The sequence below is a fragment of the Mus caroli genome, chromosome 1 (assembly GCF_900094665.2).
Source record: "Mus caroli chromosome 1, CAROLI_EIJ_v1.1, whole genome shotgun sequence".
In the NCBI taxonomy this organism is placed as follows: Eukaryota; Metazoa; Chordata; class Mammalia; order Rodentia; family Muridae; genus Mus; species Mus caroli.
This window is the reverse complement of record NC_034570.1, coordinates 170,267,417-170,280,808: the sequence shown is the minus strand read 5'-3', so window position 1 is coordinate 170,280,808 and position 13,392 is coordinate 170,267,417. Positions and strand designations below refer to the sequence as shown.

Genomic DNA, 13,392 nt, shown 5'->3' with positions numbered 1-13,392 from the left:
GTGAAGGCTCATGATCCTTGTTAGGAGGCCAGGGTTTTGCACTCTTTTGGGGGGTGGGAGGGGTTCGAGACAGGGTTTCTCTGTGTAGCCCTGGCTGTCCTGGAACTCACTCTGTAGACCAGGCTAGCCTTGAACTCAGAAATCTGCCTGCCTCTGCCTCCCAAGTGCTGGGATTAAAGGCATGCGCCACCACTGCTTGGCCAGGGTTTTGCTCTTCAGGGTTTCCCTGAAACACACACACCCAAGGCTCTCAACTGAGCCATTCCTGGATCTAGAGCCTAGCTCTCTGCCCCTGACACTCCTCCAGTAAAGGTGACAAGGTCTGGCTCTAAATATTTCCATGACACCCATTTCCCAGGCCAAGTTGTTTGACTTTCTAAGCCTCCGTTTCCCGATCTGATCAATAGAGACGATAAAGTCTTGTTATTACAGGTGATGGGCTGTGGGAAATTGGATGCACCCAGCACAGAGGTCACCGTGGGCAGGGGAACTTTCTTTGTCACTGGGTGACACCCTTGAGCCACTGTTTAAAGGTATGAGAGAGTATGTAGAGTAGACTCCTTATAAAGAATGCCTCACATTGTTTGCAGACTAGAACGTTACCCCTCCTGACATTCACTGCTGGACCTCATCATGGCTCTTCTGTGGTTGTTGGATGGTGGGGATGGGGTGTGCAGAAGGATCACATCAAGCTAGTAATGGTCTCCAAAGCCTTTATTGGGAAGGGAGATAGCATCTATAGTCGACTGAGGGGCACAGGGCAGGGGATGTAACAGTCCCAAGAGGAGAGGAGTTCAGAGGAGGAGGGCCTGCCTGTCAGGGTGCAGGGAGGATCCTCTCCTCCCAAAAGGCACTGATGGGCAAGCGACCTGGATCAAGGGGTGGGGCCTATACACAGAGGGTTGTCAGAAGACAGGCACTCTCAAAGCTAAATACAGCCAGCCAAAGGTGAACAGCATCTGTCTTGAGGCCATACCTGCACAGGGTTCCTCTGGCCACGAAGGAACGGAGCCAGAAGGCAGGCCCCGGAGCTTAGGAAGAACAGCCCAGCCTTTCATCTTAGTGTTTTGTGCAATTAAAACAAAAAACAAAATAAATATAACTTAAACACTTCTTAAAGGGCACTAAAAGTCTAGTCTGGGGAAAGCAATTGAAGCAATCTTCAGCATGTGTAAAGCAGAGCTGACCACCAAGACATCTGGTGGCCCAAGAGCAGGAGAGCCCCAGGGACCCTGCACATAGGTACATGGAGCCTGTCCCATGTCCCAGCACCTGTGTGGCCGGGACCTTGGAAGTCCCCGCCAGGCCTCCCAGTTTATCAGACTGTTTATCAGACTGTTGGAGGTTCTGGGAAATTCCATCTGAGCTCTGCCCATCCCCGCAGAGCAGGAAGGAGGGGTCTCTGGCAGGATAGAAGTGAGGATGGTTTGGGAGGCAGAGAGTGGGTACTAGCATACAAATACAAACCCCAACTAAGGAAGACACCCTTGGCAACAGACTAACCCTAGAAAGATGCCTCTCCACACCGCTTTCCCACCCACAACACAGTCAGCACAAAGCACTGCCTAGCACTGTCCGGAGACTCTTGCTAACTGGCCGCCAGTTACGGTATCTTAGCACAATATTGTGACAGGTGACACCTCCCTAAAGGTCTCGGCATGTTTTCTTTACATACATTAAACTGGTCCCTAGCTTTTTTTTTTTTTTTTTTTTGTTCATAGCGTGGTTTGCTTTAGCAAACATTTCTCTGAGACAGCAGGAGGGAACTTTTGGCCAGATCATAGCTGTAGACTCTTGGAATTAATGATACCCCTTCCCAGCAAATGGCCGATGTACAGACCATGAGGTCACCTCAAGCCCTCTAGCAACTACAGCTGGAGAGGCTCAGAGCTGGATGCCTGGTTGCTACTGCCCTCCCCCCACGCCTGGCTGCCCGTCTTCCCAATCATGTGCTGTCACAAGGTCTGGGCTCGGAGGATGGGGGGCGTGGGGTGTGACCTTTAGCAAGTCAGCCCGCACAGGAGCTCACCGCCCATCTGAATAGGAGCCAGGAAGTTTAAGCGAGTTCCTTTTTAAACATCTGTACTTATACATCGTCGTGGGTCCCACCTCCCGCCCCCACCAACTGTCACTCACCCACCCAGCATGAAGGGGAAGCACATATGCCACGTGGGCCAACAGCTCTAGAAACCCCAGGGAGCTGGGGTAGACAGTCAAGACGGCCACCCCTGCCCAAAGCTATGTCGCCCCATTCCCCTTGGTCCCTAATCAGTGCCTGCTGGCGTGGAACCCAGAGGAGCCTCTGTACATGTGATCCAGAGTCTCTCAGTAAAAGAGAAGATGATAAGCCCAGAGGTGAAGAGGATAGCTCCAAACAGCAACAGAGCTAGGAGTTTTGTCTTTTAAAAAGTCATACAAGTTGTACACTCTTTTCAATCAGAGAGGCTACTTGGCTTCAGAGCTGAAGTGGCAAATAACAGTGATCTATCTTCCCATAGCCCTTCAAGAAGCTCAGAACTCCAGCAAGAGGAAGGCTTGGGCAGCCCTCTGAACAGCTCTGGCAACTACCGAATTACATGGAGAAGCATCGGTCTAAGTCCTTCAAGCTAGGAGAGTGAGTGATTTCAAGGGAAATTCAGGGATCATTCCAGGAAGCCAGAATCCTGGTTCCCTAAGGCCTAGTGATTGCTCTCCTGGGTGTGGCCGGCTCTCAGAACTGCTGGCTAGTGATTGCTCCCTGGAGGTTGGTGCGAGCCTTGAGTATTGTACCCAGCTCTGGACCTTCCCACAGCAAGCAGATTAAGGGCAGTAATCAGTAGTTCTAGGAGGTGACGTCATCCCCTGAAACTCCGCTTGCAGAATGTCCCCTCTGAATTCACGGACAGTGCTCCCAGATGGAAGGGTGACGTTCTTTAGAAACGGAGCTGCTCTCCATACTCCTCCTAGGCTGGCAAGGTGGGGCCCTGATTTAGCATCTCTAGAGAAGCCACTCGGTGTCCCTGGGAGCTGGGACTTCCCACTGGAGGAGACTATGCTCATAATCCAGATGCAGAACCCCAGAGATTGTATTTCCAACCCCCAGAAATCAGGTCCCTGTCCTGGCTTCAGGGCCCGTGGTGGGAGGCACAAATGGGACTGTGCTTACTAATGGCATTAGCCACTAGGGGGCAGCAAGGACCCTATTGGTAGCCAGTGTGGGCCAGAATTTTCTGGGAGGGGGGCAGTGTCTCCCAGAGGGAGGCTTAATCTCTCAAGACTTTAGGCAACCAGGGATCCCACGGCCTTCTGGACCCGTGCTGGCTCTAAGTGTAACAGGATGTGGGGCCTAGCTTTGTGTAATTCTCTTCGAGAAGGTAGTTCTATTTAGAGAGCACGAGAAACGCCACCTCCAAGCCCCTAGGGCTGGAGGCTGGGGAAGTAAAGACCTAGAAAAAAAAATCTCTCTTTTTTTTTTCTCCAAAGTGTCCTGTAGTGCAGATGGGAGGCTCTGTTCTAGGTAGGCGCTCAGACGGGAAAAGGAAGAATTAGGGGAGGAGAGAGGCGACAGGCAGAGGTGGCGGGCAAAGTGGCACGGCTATGCACGGTGGCGGTGGCCTCAGGTGAGTGGGCTGCCCTGGGACATTTCCGTCAGGATGTCGATGAGGTTGTCCAGCCCTGAGAGGTAGCCATCCTCCCGGTTCCCCTCCTGCCAGGGGACGTCGTGTTGTAGGGTCTGGCCTTCCGGAAGGGGCGTGGTTTTCCCAAAGTCAATCATCCACACCTTGGCTTGCTCCTTCTTGTCATGGATGAAGAGGAGAGAGCTGCCAATGACCTGAAAGGAAGCAGGGCTGTGAGAGAGGGACCAGGGAAACAGCGCCAGGACAGGGATGGGCAGGGTTGAGGGGATAGACCTGACAGGGCCAGAAGGGAGGGGAGCAGTGCCTGGAGGACAGCGGGGTTAGGGAGAGACGTGGCTGGGGTGGTGCCCAGGTATTTAAGAGGCTAAGGAAGGCTTGAGGCTGTAATGATCCTGAGAGGTGCTTAGATCGGCGATTTCACTTCCTATTGGAACTAGGGGTGATGGGGAGGGGTGTCAGTCAAGCAGGCAGTGTGTGTCTGTGGGGCTGAAGGTGCCCTACCTCGTGGCACTTGAAGAAGGGAGAGATTTCCAGGGTTGCTCGAATGGCCTTCAGCCGGTCCCGGTAGGCAATCTGAAGGCAGAGATGGTCAGAGTTTCACACACTCTGTGTGTGTGGAGGGTAGGGGTGGTGCGTCAGGTCTATTTAGTTCGTTGGACTCTCGGAATTACAGCTAGTAGTGACCATGAACCAATTTTACTCCGACTTCTTCATCTACCCCAGCTGAGCTCAGTTATACCTTTCCCAGAGGACTGTGGCCGTTCATCTTCCCGCAGTGCTGGCCCATGCCAGCATGCCAGCCAGCCAGCTGAGGCAGAGACCAGAACTGGTTGCCATGGTAACTTCCTGACCACAGAGTGCTGTGCCCCTGACTATAGACAGGGTAAAGGAAAAGCTACAGCGCCTCTACAGAGTCCCCTCCATGGAGCCTTACAGATCCTCCTGTGTTCGCAATGGGATACCTGATCATCCCCAGGGGCCAGCTCTGTGAGTCCCATCACCCAGAACTCAGGGCCACTAGGGAAGCTCATATCACACAGGGTCCTTCAATGATGATTTGAATAGCAGAGGCACAGCCAGGCAGGGCTAGTCAGCCTCGTCCCGGAGTCCCTAGCAACAGCTGGAAATGCAGTCAGTGGCCTGACTCAGAGGATCTGAAATGATCCGGAAAGGTTCCCTGGAACTAGAGGACTGCACTGCAGACCTACTGTGTGCATTCCAGCCTTATAGGTCTGGGCTGGAGGCATCAGGAGGGGCAGGGGCCTGTGTCAGGCCAACTTAGGTGGGAATCCCAGCTCAGCCTTTTCCTGCCTATGCATCCTTGATCTCTTTCAAGCCTCTGATCTGTCAAATGGAGACAGAAGGTCTGCTTGCTTGTCCTCACCAGAGGGCTTCTGTACAACACCCAGCCAGCAGCAGGTGCTCACGAACTCCTGCCATCATTGTTCCCTGACATGGACAGGCACTGTGCTGGGCAGAGGGACTGAGGGCATGGACGGGCATTGTGCTGGGCAGAGGGACTGAGGGCATCACTCACCAGGATGTTCTGGTTTCCCTTAGTGAATTCTCTGAAAGCCTCGGTGACCTGCTCCCTTGTTTTGGTCTTCTTGAAGTCACGGTTCACGGAGCCATCTTCCTTCTGAGGAGGAAGTCACCCACAGGGGGTCAGCAGAGGGCCCATGGGATAGACCCTCTTGCTGCTCTGTGGAGGTGGTCAGGTGCCCGGGGACAGTAAAGCAAGCCAGGTGTAACCAGGTGATTGTCACCTGGCCCAGGAGAGCCAGTCCCAGACCCCAGCGGAGGGGTGTACACAGTGGCTCCAGATCCCTGGCCACACACCACTTTAGGAAGTTTTGGTGGTGTGAGGGGTATCCGAGACAACAATGGGGCAAGACTTTGCTCTATATAAGGGCAGCAAGAGCCCCAAGGAATGGCCAGCTTCACGTCCTGCTCAGAAGCTTGTCTTGGGCCCGTGACTCACAGTGTGTCCCATTAATGTGGTAGCAGCCATCTGGATGATCAGGCTAACAGTCAGCCTGTCATAGGCTTGTGGTCAAGTGACAGTCATTTAATAGTGGCCCAAAGCACGAGAGCAACAATGTTGGCAATTTTTATGATATGGTAAACAGAAGCTGTAAAGTGTCTCCTTGAAGGAAAAAGGCAAAAAAAATAAGTGTGTGTGTGTGTGTGTGATATGTGTGTGTGGTATGTATATGTGTGTGTGGTATGTATATGTGTGGTATGTTTGGTATGTATTTGCGTGGGGGGTTATGTAAGTGTGTACATGCATATATACATCTATGTATATATGTGCACATGTTCCTATTGGTGCTCTACATCCCAGACGTTTGGTCTGGGTCTTGTAATGCAATGCACTACAGATCAGGGGACTGCTATAGGTTTTCCCCAGAGCCAAGGTTTAAGCCCACATCACTGTATCTCTACTCCACAAACCACCATCTCCATGCTCAGAGCCCAGTGCTTCCTCTCTTCAGGCTGACCTGGGAAAACACACAGAGCTCTGTTCTTTTGAGACAGAGCAGGAGAGAGAGAGAGAGAGAGAGAGAGTGGGTGCAGCAGGAACTCCCATACTTGCACCAGCCCACCTCCACTAGGAGACAGCTGTAACATCAGGAAGGCTGGCTGCAGAAGAGCCGCAGGTGTGAGGGAATGGCACCTCAGGGAAGCCCTTCTCATAGGCCCTTTCTGTTAGCTGAGGCAAAGGAGGGCAGGTGAGGGTGTGCCCAGTCAGTCTCTCTAGGCCAGTGGATGCTGTCGGCTGTATGGTGCAGAGACCAGAGACTGGGAGCATGTCGTGCCTGGGTGAGAGATGCCCGGACATGCAGTTCAGATAGAATTGGGATGGAGAGGATGCATGTATATAATTTGCATCCAGCCTGAGAGCTGAATATTGCCAGGAGGGAAGGCTGGGTTTTGAAGACAAGGAGGACAAGTGGCTTTCTTAGTCCCCAGCTCTAGAAGCCCGTGAGACACTGGTGATCACATCTACACACTGTGTGAGAGATGACTACCAGAGCCTCCCCTTACTTCAGCTACCCAACCCAACTCCATGCTGGAGAGCAGGCCAGGCAGACCAAGCCTGGGCAACAAAAGGAAGGAGCAGGGCCCCTGAGTGACTGCCACCTTCCCTGAAGGAATGGCCACCTGAGACAATGAGAACCGTGTATCCCCTTTCTCTGTTCCTAGCTGTGTCTTGCAAATCTAGTAGCTAGGGACTTGGACTGGAACAAAGGGACAAGGAGAGTCTTCTGAGGTCCTCCTCAGGGTATCCAAGAGGAAAGGATGAAGGATGAGGCTTCCAAGGTGATCCTGGGCCGCTACACGCTCCCCTTACTTGCACCTCACTAGCATGAGTCAACATTTTCCCTGTGGCAAGTCTATAAGCTGGCTTCTCTGCGGGGCCTCTGTACAGCTGTACAAACAAGCCACCCCAGCCCCCAGGTCTGATGGCCTTCTACAGCCAGACCACCTGTACCCCAGGCTGCAGAATGGGCCAACACCCTTGAGGCTGGCTGTCCACACTTAGACCTGAAGGGTGAAGCTTATAGACTCCAGTCTTCCAAGACCTTCATCACTGAGAACCATGGGGCCTCAGAGCCTCAGGCAATGCCTTACAAATCTCACCTTGATGCCTTCGATCCTGAAGCCTAGGGTGGCTGTGGAACTGATGGTTTCCCGCCACTGCATGTAACGTGGCTTGGTCACAGCTCGCTGGGCTTTCTCCTCTTCAGTGGGGGCCTCAGGGTCCACCTCGACCATCTTCTGGTACATGTCCTTCCGCAAGCTAGGCTTCTTCCGGGCCTTGGTGAGTTCTTCCTCCAGGTATGTCCTGCATGGGAGGTGAAGGACATGAGTCCAGGATTGGGCCACAACACCCTGGAGTCACGTCTGATGGATGAAGGCCCTGAGCTGGCTGTGCCTTGTCTCAGGACAATGTTCAATAGAGCGACATCTAGGATGGGGTGAATTCATTAGGAAAGCCATGTACCATCTGGGCCCAGAGCACCTTGATGCTGGATGACTATGAAGGCCTGGTAAACTCAGAACTGCCCACAAGGAAGCTTTTCTAGCGTCAGCAAGAGAAGAAAGATGGCGGGACAGTGGTCAGTTTGTGGAAGAGAGACAGAGGGCAGGGTTCCCCTTGGAACTCTGTTGTACCCTGGCAGCCTGGAAAGCATATTCTGTCCTTCCAGTCTGTCTCCCTGGCCTCATGCAGCGTGACGCAGGGCTGCATCTCTGGCTTCTTGCAACAAGGTTTTTGGAAGCACCAAGGTCAGAATAAAGTGGGGTCTGCAATGACCTATGCTGGACAGGGCTGCCCAGGGTTCTGTAGCCCAGTAATGTTTCAGAGGTAAGACTGGCACTCTTACCATCTCCATAATAGGTCACTGAGCCTCTGATCCCAGGAAGACTAAAACACATCCATTCCCCCCTGCCCCGCTGCTACTCTTTGCATAGTAGAATCTGCAGGCTGACCAGGTGAGGGCACGAAGCCCTTAGGAGAGGTGACAGGCAGAGACAGGGCAGGCTCAGAGCAGCTGGGGGTGGAGTCATTGGCCCAGAACTCTGGGGACCAATTCTGGTCCTAGTACTAGCCCCCAACTCTCCTCTGAAAACTCCCACCACCTCCTCCAATTGGAAATGAGTCACCCTAGCCTTTCTCCCCTGCAAGAGCTCTTCCACCCAAGTGCAAGCTGACCAGGGCCCTCATGAGGCAGCAGTCAGCAGTTCGCTGCAGGATGGGGAAGTGGGCCCCCTGTGGCCTGCGTGGGTGTAAGCTGCCCTCAGAGGCACCCTCCCTTCTCTCCTGTCCACTCTTCTCCCCTTCCCCCACAAGTCACTGTCCCAGTACATCTCTCCACCACAATCTTCCATTCTGCCATTCTGGGTCTCATAACAGACAGAACACAAATCTACATCTTACGAAGGAGACAATTTCAGAAACCTGTACCCACTGGTATTACACTGAAAGGAAACTCCCAATTACCTGGGGTCTGTGTGTATAAACATGTCTTGGTTGTTTAGGAAGGCCATAAGGGGAGGGTGCATTAGCTTCTGGTTGGGCACACACATTCTGTGCACTCATGCACACAGCACACCACACTGTGCATTCAGATACCAAGTTGTCAGTTGACCCATGTGCCATGGGTGTGGGGGGAATTCATTCCTAACACGCACAAGGGTGCAAAACAGGTCTGCAAAGCAGGCTAACTTCTACAAAGAGTTCTCAGTAGCTCCTTAAACAGGAAGTGGACACCAACACCACAGCTCTGATCACATGGACCCTTCTTCAAAGGGGGTCCCCACAGCTCCAGCTAGACAGAGTCGCTTGTTCCTCTGGCACAGAATGGGGCTTGGAAGAGATATTCTCAATGGACACTAGCTAGGAAACAGGTCTATTACAGGAACCAGTGAAACCTGTTACTGCAGAGGGAAGCCCGAGCTCCTCTTATAGGGGAAGGGAGACCTGCGCATCAACTTCTGGAGCACAGAGAATTAACTTGGGGTGGCAGAGAGATGCTCCCATGGCTGGACTCTAGGGGAGAGGCTGACTCAAGACAAAGAAAGGGAGGTGGTGAGTCCATGCAAGGTCAACAGGTGTCAGGTCAGGGCCAGAGCAGCTTCCCCAGGGGCTGGGGGCTGGAAACCAGCTCTAGGACAGAAGATACACCCACAGCGAGTGGGAAGTTGTAAGCCTAAGGGTGCAGTGTGAGCCCCACTCACCCGGAGACAGGTTCAAGGTCTTAGAAACACCCTGATTTAAGATGCTTCCAGGTCTCCCTGCCTTCCTTCAGGACCCATACACACCATGGCTAAGGCTGGCTCTGCTGATGAGCCTTCTCACCGTTTTTGTAAGCCTCTGCCTCATTCATGCCCTGAGACTTGGTGTTTGACAAGGATCCGTGTCCCAGCCTCTTTCCACGGCAAGGACAGGTCATGCTCTAGGGACAGCCATGACCTGCTTATCTTGGTGCAGGCACAGAGGGCTATGTTTCTATGCTACTGTATTTGGGAGAAAGCCACAAGTTTTGGCCCAAAGAGGACTCCAGGGAGCACTGTGGAAAATGGATTGCTAGGCGTCTCCATGGAGGACAGGCCACAGTTGAGGTCCTGGTGTGCAGTGCAGAGGCCTGGGCACATTGTACTATGTTGCTATGTGGGAAGGCGTCCCTGGAGACTCCTGCTCAAATGGTAGCACAGGCTACCCTTGTGGTGTGGCTGGCCCCGGGACACGCAGGGACAATACAGTTGAAGCATGTAGTATAAGTACTCAGAGTTCAGGAGGCCCTTAGGGACTGTGTGTGGGGAAATAAGGGCTGTGAGTGCTGCTTTTGGGGTGATCTCCTCTTCCCTAATTCCACCAGGTTTGGGGTTACTTAAGCCCTCTTGGATAGGAGAGCTCTGGGGTACAAAGAGAGCAAAGGTATTAAGCTAGAAGAGAGGGGAGTGGGTACCCCATTCCCGCATCTTTCTAGGGAGAACACAAGGCTGGAGACAAGGCAGAGCTGACTTTGTGTAATTGTGCTTGTCCGGGCACCTGCAAGAATGCCTAGTGGGACTACTGAGTCCCCGTCTTCCTAATGTTGGGAGGAAGGGCAGGGCCTCTGCTTGAGTGGGCATATTCTAGTGCATTGTGGAAAGGATTTTCTAGAGACAAAAATAAGATATCCAGAGATCCAAGGCTGTATGGTAGCTACAGGGACATTCTGCTTTCTCCCTGGGAGCCAAGACATCCAGGGCTTTGGAACTAGGAGGAGGTGGCGAGTGGTGGGGAGGAGCCAATAGCAGGCCCTGTATTGCTCCATGACCCCATCCATCCCTACTCTCAGGACAAGAGCAAAGGGGCTGGTCTTGGCCAGTTGCCAGGGGCTGATACAGACACAGAACTCCTAGGAGGGATGAGAAGGAAAGAAGGAAGCTGATTGGTGTAATCTGAGTACACTGGGCTTTCCCTTCCTCCTTGCCATCTTCATATAAAAAACACTACATGCGAGGGACAGGGGAGATAGCTCAGTTGGTAAAGTGCTTGGCACAGACTTGAGAACCACACTATCATAGAACATGGTGGTGTGTGCCTGTCATCCGAGCACTAGGTGGGTGGAGACCTGAGGCTGCATGGCCACCCAGCCCCCTAATCAGAGAAGCTGAGGTCTTTAAAAAAAGATTTATTTATTTCTACTTTATGTGCATTGGTGTTTTGCCTGCATGTATGTCTGTGTGAAGGTATCATATCCTCTGGAGCTGGAGCTACAGACAGTTGTGAGCCGCCATGTGGGTGCTGGGAATTGAACCCTGGTTCTCTGGAAGAACAGCCAGTGCTCTTAACCACCAAGCCATTTCTCCAGCCATGAATGATGTTTTAATAAAACAAGTTTGTCAGCTCCAGAGGAACTGAACAAACCTCTAGCCTCCACATGCACACGCATACATAAAAACACACGCTCATATGCACCCACCCATGTGCTGAAGAACTAGCTCAGTCAGACTATTCAAGTCAGATTTAGGCACCAGCTCTGAGCTCAGTCCACTGTTTGGTGTGCATGTCTGCAGCCAAAACCAGGCTCTCTGGGCTCATCATGCCATGCTGGGAGCCTGAAAGGCAGACAGCCAAAAGGTAGGGATGGTTGTCCGCTTCTGCCTGAGGCTCTCTGGCCCTCCAGTCTGTGGAGCTTAGCATAGGCTTGGAGATCCTGGCAAGGTCTGGAATCACCTGAGGCCTATCTGCTACCTGCTGCAGGGGCCTCTGTAGCTCCATCCTTAGCTGTACCCTAGTGTCAGATCTGTTTTCTGTTCTTTTTTTGAAACCAGCATATGCTACAAGCCAGTTCTGTGGTCCCTCTCTATTCCAATGTACCAGGAGGTCATTGTCTTGCTTCCTCCCTGATGGCTATTCACCTCCCACCTGACTAGTGTGCATCTCCTCTGCCTTTTCCCCAACAACCTCAGCATCCAGCCAGGGCTGCCTTGAGGAGAAGAGGCTCTTGGCAGGGTGGGGCCAGCTTCCAAGTGTCCTCTGCACAGCCAGGCAGGATGGGGTGGGGCACACCTGCAAAAAGCCTGGCTCACCTGACACCCATCTTGCAGTCCATCACGCAGGGCGAATCGAAGTCAGCCAGCAGGTCGTCCATCTGGTTGTAGCGTTCCCCATCCTTCACCACGTCCCCATGGTAGGCTGGCACAAAGGGTCTCAGCACATCCGCCATTAACCGGTCCAGGCAGCGCTGTTCAGACTCACAGTGCTTCTTAAGGATGCGGCCATTTGCAGCTGCCTTGAAGCTCCCTGTGGAGTAAGTAGGAGAAAGACCTCTAGCCTCAGCGGAAGCCAGGGGCATCTGGGACCCCGTCACCTTGTAACAGTCCCTTAGAAGCTGCATCTGACACCACTCCTTCCTCCCAACCCCACCTCAGATGAGATGTTACAGCTATGGCTGACTTGAGGGTTGAAGGTGTGGCCATTTGTAGACAAGCCCCTTAAGGCTTTGAGTTCTGGCCACTCATCCACTGACTACAACCCTGGTATAGTTCTATCCACTCCTCAGTATTATAGCAAACACCCCACCTCTACCTCTTAATGAAGCAGGTGTTGCTGAGTCTTAGGAGAAAAAGCCCAGTGCCTGAACAGGGCACAGAGTGGGCTAGAAAGAGTGTGTCCAATACACAGGCCATCAGGGTAGTGCTCCTTCAGTTATTCCGTCAGGGAGTATTAAGAAAGGGTGTCTATCTACGTCTTGGTCTAAGTCTGTGTTGCCCCATGAAGAACCTGCAGGTCGGTGAAGTCACAAGGACCAAATCTGGGGTGGCTATGGAGGTGTTCCCAGAGGACAATGCAAGAAAAGGGGCTTCATATGGTGGCTAGCTGACTCTGCCAGCACCTTGGTGGCTATGGGGTGACTTGGTCACATCTCCCTCCAGTTCAAGTTCCTTCCTGGTAGAGACTCCATCTCTGCTGACATTACAGCCCCCAGAACAGGGCGATGCAGGCACACACAGTGGCCGCACACTGAAGTGGCTTAGCTTAATCTCTTGGTCCAGGATTAGAAAGGGCAAACAAGTTATAAAGAACTGATCGATAAAGAAGTTTTATCGATGAGACTAAAAGTGAGGTTGGGGAGCAAAGAGAGGGAGAATGAGGGACGGGCTGGGGCTGGGGTAGGTGTAGTCTTGGGGATAATGTGTCAAGAACTTTGGGAAGGTCAGCTGTCTACAGGCACTTACAAGGCAGTGTAAGGATAATACCTTCTGCCAGGGTCTATTCCAGGGCTGCCCTCTCCTGGAGCATCCACCCACATTCACCTGGTAGCTCTCTAGGAGAACAGAGTGTACTACCTGCATGTCCTGCCAGCTGGATCCAGGGGTACTTCTTCTTGAAGGACATGACAAAGGGGGACCACTGCACCATGTTCTTTATCTTTCTCCATGACTTGCTCTGGAAGACAGCAAACAGAGTGCTCTGAGTGACAGACATAAACCAGCTCAAACAAGCTCACAAGGAAAATGACCTTTTGTACCAAAGCAAGTGATCTCAGTCTAGAGGGGTCACTGTCACCCAGCAGCAAGGTGTCACTGCACATTTTATTTGTAGGTGTTATGGTAAATGAGCATTAATGTGGAAGCACTCCACAGAAAAGCCGTTTATAGATAACTGCTGAGTATCAGGTGGGAGGGCACACACCTGTGACTGCTGAGTACCAGGTGGGGAGGGCACACACCTGTGACTGCTGAGTACCAGGTGGGGAGGGCACACACCTGTGAC

General features: G+C 52.6%; 1 protein-coding gene across 1 annotated transcript in view; it reads right to left on the bottom strand.

The window, feature by feature from the left end:
* Positions 1 to 699: 699 nt before the first annotated feature.
* Positions 700 to 13,392, bottom strand: part of Itpkb (inositol-trisphosphate 3-kinase B) — a 94,934-nt gene continuing 82,241 nt past the window's right edge. The window contains exons 3-8 of the mRNA XM_021156196.2: positions 12,966 to 13,065; positions 11,706 to 11,919; positions 7,263 to 7,467; positions 5,155 to 5,256; positions 4,119 to 4,190; positions 700 to 3,811 (exon numbers count right to left, since the gene is read on the bottom strand). Coding sequence (XP_021011855.1) covers positions 3,596 to 3,811; positions 4,119 to 4,190; positions 5,155 to 5,256; positions 7,263 to 7,467; positions 11,706 to 11,919; positions 12,966 to 13,065 — 909 coding nt within the window. The 3' untranslated portion in view covers positions 700 to 3,595. The remainder of the gene's footprint in view (positions 3,812 to 4,118; positions 4,191 to 5,154; positions 5,257 to 7,262; positions 7,468 to 11,705; positions 11,920 to 12,965; positions 13,066 to 13,392) is intronic.